The 4,688-nt window shown below is 51.2% G+C and overlaps 1 protein-coding gene and 1 non-coding gene across 2 annotated transcripts in view; both read right to left on the bottom strand.

The window, feature by feature from the left end:
* Window positions 1-4,688, bottom strand: part of TRIM54 (tripartite motif containing 54) — a gene marked incomplete at its 3' end in the record, with an annotated part of 17,623 nt that continues 12,935 nt past the window's right edge. Inside the window, exons 2-8 of the mRNA XM_007470890.1 lie at window positions 4,206-4,378; window positions 3,503-3,674; window positions 1,648-1,743; window positions 736-969; window positions 454-476; window positions 213-337; window positions 1-74 (exon numbers count right to left, since the gene is read on the bottom strand). Of these exons, the coding sequence (XP_007470952.1) occupies window positions 1-74; window positions 213-337; window positions 454-476; window positions 736-969; window positions 1,648-1,743; window positions 3,503-3,674; window positions 4,206-4,378 (897 nt within the window). The remainder of the gene's footprint in view (window positions 75-212; window positions 338-453; window positions 477-735; window positions 970-1,647; window positions 1,744-3,502; window positions 3,675-4,205; window positions 4,379-4,688) is intronic.
* Window positions 2,298-2,370, bottom strand: TRNAE-UUC (transfer RNA glutamic acid (anticodon UUC)). Its single transcript has one exon. It is a non-coding gene; the product is annotated as a tRNA-Glu (tRNA).

Below are 4,688 nucleotides of genomic sequence, written 5' to 3'. Positions count from 1 at the left end.
CTCTTCCTCTGGCCCTGCGCTGCCCTCTTCCCCGTCCAACGCTACCTCCTCATCCTCTTCCTCCCCAGAAGCGCCTGCGCGGAAGGAAGGCTGGGTGAGCTGGAGTCCCCGATTCTCTGGCCGTCTTGCACCCATCCCCCGACCCCCAACCTGGAGGGTCTGGACGCCTAGTCCTATTGGCCCGCCGCCCCCTCCCATCCTCGCTCCCTCACCTGGCTGGAAGTCGATGGTCCTCAGCATTTCGGCCACGTGCTCCACGCTCACGGTGAATTGCTCCATGCTTTCATAGCCCGGCTCCGGCCGTCCACCCAGCTCCACCTTTGACATTGTCCCGACCCTGCGGCAACCGCAGCGGCAGCGGCTCATTTGGAAACACCCAGCACCCTCACCCCCTCCCGGTGGCAGCCGAGCCCCCGCGGCCCCTTCCTTTCCCTTCCCACTCCACCTACTCACTTATTGATCAGCTCCTTGGCCTGCTGCAGGGAAGAAAAGAGGGTGAGAGTAAGCATTGTGCCAATCTCTGGCAAAGTCCCATTTCTGATGCCCAGCACAGTCCTGCGGGGTCGGTGGGGATGCGCGTCCCAATTCGTTAAGGAAATAATGGACTCAGAGGGGGTGATTTGCCCAAGGCCGTGGGGCAAGTAGGTGCCAGAGATAAGACTTGAACACCGTCTCCCTGTGCCAAGGCCCCCACTGCAGCCACTAGGCAGCCTGACACCATCCCCCAAAGCCCACCTGCAGATAGAGCGCCATCTGCGGTTCCTCCATGGACTGGATGGCGGACTCCACCAGCTTAGAGGAGGCCTCCAGGTGGTCTCCGTACTGGCGGATGAGGCCCCTGACGTGCTGCAGCTTCTCCTCCTGCTTCAGGGCCAGCGCCTGCAGCAGCTCACCCTTACGCTCCTCCAGAACTGCGCACAGGGCCTCAAACCTCTGGTTTAGCAACTGCTTCTGCCTCCGGCTGTTGTCCTGAAAGACCGGAAGCAAGGATGAGACCTCATAACTGGGAGAGCACGGGGCTACTTGTCCCACTCCCGACTTAATGGAAGTCACAGACAGCCAAGAAGAAAAGTGACCTGTCGATTACACGACAAATTAGTGGCAGAGACAGAACTCCAGCCAAGGGCTGCTGATTCCCAGACCTTTTCAGTAATAATAATGATATATATTTTGTTAAGGTTTACTTGACATATAACATTATATTAGCTTCAGGTATACAACACGATGATTCAATATTTGTATATATTGTGAAATGATCACCACAATATGTCTAGTTAACATCCAGCACCATACACAGATTACAAATTTTTTTTTCCTGTGATGAGAACTTCTAAGATCTACTCTCTCAGCAGATAACACTATATTTTAAAGAAGCTTCATGAGTGCTGTCTATATTACTTGTATTATCTCATTTAATTCTCAAAAAGATCCAATGAGGTAGCTAACATATCATTCTCTCATCACTGTTTTATATAGTTAAAAACAAGAAAAACTGAACACAGAGAAGTTAAGTTACTGGACCAAAGTCACAGAGCTAGTCAGGGACAGAGCTGGGATTCAAACCAATAGCCTGGTAAGCACATCCCACTACTTGTGATCCACCTCCAGGAGTCCAGAAACTTTCCCTCCCTCCCATCCCAGGCTCACCTCAATGGTCTGGCACACCTCCTCCATCTGTGTGATCACTGCTTGCACACGGTCATTGCCTGCCACCAGCATCGAGATGCCATCACTGAGCTCACTCTGCCACACACACATAGGCCAGCACTTAGGGCTGGAGGACCTAGTCAAGAGCTGTGCCCCTCCCACCCTGGCCAGGCTGCCCAGGAAAGGACTGCCCCCTCCACTCCACCATTAGGGCATCTTCAGGGCAGCTCTGACAGAGCTCTAGAGAGTTTGGAGCCATTCAAGAAGTGTGGAAGCACACTCTATGGATTCTGGAAGGAGGTGGAGAGAGGAAGTCCTCCACCACCAAATGGGAAAGGAAGAGACATTCACCAAATATCCACCAAATGCCAGGCACTGGCCTAGATGCCTTATCTGTAGATTCATGTCTTCCATCAGTTTTGAAAAATTCTTCATGATTATCCATTAGGATAATATTGCCTCTTTTCCATTCTCTTTATTCTCTCATTCTGTGACTCTGGTTAGATATATGTTAGACCTTCTCATTCTCAACCTCCTCATCTCCCAGTGCTGTATTCTAAGTTGTTTTTTCAGTCCCCTCTTCCCCATCTTTTTTTTTTTTAATTAAAAAAAATTTTTTTTGCCATGCCCCGTGGCTTGTGGGATCTTAGTTCCCTGACCAGGGATTGAACGTGGGCCCTCAACAGTGAAAGTGTGGAGTCCTAACCACTGGACCGCCAGGGAATTCCCCAGTCCTCTCTTCCTGAGAGAAATCTGTCATTTAATTCATCCTTTGAATGTTTTATTTCAACAATTATATTTTCATTTCTAAAAGCTCTATTTGGTTCTTTGTCAAATCTGCATTTTTGATAGTCTATTATTGCTTTTTAAAAATATTTATCTATTTATTTATTTTTGGCTGCATTGGGCCTTACTTGTGGCATGCAGGATCTTTGTTGCATCACACGGGCTTTTCATTGTGGTGTGCAGGCTTAGTTGCCCCACAGCATGTAGGATCCTAGTTCCCTGACCAGGGATCAAACCCTGGTCCCTGCATTGGAAGGCAGATTCTTAACCAGACCGGCAGGGAAGTCCCTATTGCTTATTTTAAAATTCCATTTTAAAGCATTTTATGCAAAGTGACTTTTCATTCTTCAGTAATTCCAGTATCTGAATTTCTTTGTGTATCTTCAATCATGAGATAATCTTTTATTGTTCTTAATCTAAGAAAAACCCAAGGCCTAAATTGAGGGTTTTTCCTCCAGGCAGAATTTGCATTTGCTTTTGTCAAAAGCCAGGAGGCACAACTGACCACTTTAGGGATTCCTGGGATTCCAGTTTAAGCTGGGATCCTTGGGGGTCCTCACTGCAGGCCCCCCACCTTTTAGGAGTTTGGAGGCATAATCTCATCTCTCTAGTTCAGTCATAATTTGCCCTGTGGGAAATCCTGCCTTTTCCGTGCTTATCACTCAGGGTTCTGTTCTCATCCCATTTCCCCTCCTCCTCTCCCCACCTCACCGGCACTTGGAGCTTTCCTTTACTTCCTACGTGTCTACCGATTTAACTTTTAAATTATGTTTTATGTAGAATCTAGATGTGTGACAGTGAGATGGCCTTGAGAGTCCACCTTACTGCATCCATTTCTGATTTTATCCTTACAGATCTCAGGGGTAAGCATTTTCATCCCCATTTTACAAGTGAGGAACCTGAGGGCCAGAGAGGACAAGTGACTTACCCAAGGTCACACACTGAGTCACGCATAGACTTGGGACCTCAGCCCTGATCTGCCTGCCTTTGAAACCAAGTGGACTAAGAGGCTATAGACCCTGTCCTATGTCCCCACCCCCACACGGCTGCTCCCTCTGCCACTTGATACCTTCTGGCGTTTGTAAATGGTGGGCAGTGGGGCCACCTCACAGTCCTTGTGGGCGCCAAAGACCTTGCAGAGAGAGCAGGTGGGCACTTCACAGCTCAGGCAGTAGATATTGATCTTCTCATCTTCATGCTCCTCGCACATGAGGTGCTGCTCAGCCTTGGAATGCAGCGGCCTGGAGGGGAGCGGGCAGGGTGGCAGGAGGGTCAGGGGCCAGGCTGGGTGGGGGGCAAGAGTGTGAGGCTCCAAGAACACCTTCTCTTCATCCTCTACCACCCAGCGCCACCTTCTCTGCCCCTGCAGCTGGTGCTGTGGCTGGGCAGGCGAGTGACTTCCACGGGGCTCTTCCTTTGAGGAACAGAGCTATGGCACAGCGGAGACCTAGATCCAAGAGTAGTTTCTGTTCCAGGGCAGGGAAGTCCCGTGGGGTGGGACGTCATGGAGGGTTGGCAAGGACCTTGCTGGTGGCTGGCCAGCCCCTTCCCAGGTGAAGAGGGGGAAGCACTAACCAGGAATCAGAGGCTGCCTGAGCTGGGTGACCTGACGAGCTGGGGCCAAGTCCCTTCTCTTCTCAGATCCAGTCCTCTCATCACTAAACTGAAGAGGCAGATTGATCGTTTCAGCTCCTCTTTTCTGGCCCTGATGGGTTCCCTGCCTGTGTCCCAGGCCCTGCACTTTAGAGAAACAAGAGACCCAAACAGCTCACCGGGAGGACTCCTGCTTGTAAATGTCGATAATGTTCTCCACTAGCAGGTTCCGCTGCAGGCCGTAGACACCATGTCGGTCCAGGACAACCTCATGCCTGCAAGACGGGCAGCGGAAACGGCCTCCTGAAGACACGGTGGTGGAACCCCGGGATTGCCACAGAGGGTTTGAGGCCTGTGGGGACGGGGAGCGTGAGAGAAAGGCACAGTGAGTCATGGGGGAACTGGGAGGAGGCAGGGGGGATATCACGGGGACTGAGGAGTAGGAGAGTGGTGAAGAGGAAGCATCAGCTCTTTTCTATGGCTGTGCGCTCCTCTGAGAGCAGCTCCCGGTGGGCGGCCATGGAGACTTTCCCACCTCTGCCTTGTTACTCAGCCCACCTCCTTGAGTGTCCTTGCATCCAGAGCTAGCTTGATCAAGCCTAGGTAGGGCAAGCTCTCCTCAAAGGGGCCCAGCTTGGAGCTGTGGGGAGACATTGACCTCA

Source organism: Lipotes vexillifer, unplaced genomic scaffold, assembly GCF_000442215.2.
Source record: "Lipotes vexillifer unplaced genomic scaffold, Lipotes_vexillifer_v1.1 scaffold717, whole genome shotgun sequence".
Lineage (NCBI taxonomy): Eukaryota > Metazoa > Chordata > Mammalia > Artiodactyla > Lipotidae > Lipotes > Lipotes vexillifer.
Note: the sequence above shows the minus strand (reverse complement) of the source record. Positions and strands in the feature narration are given on the sequence as shown.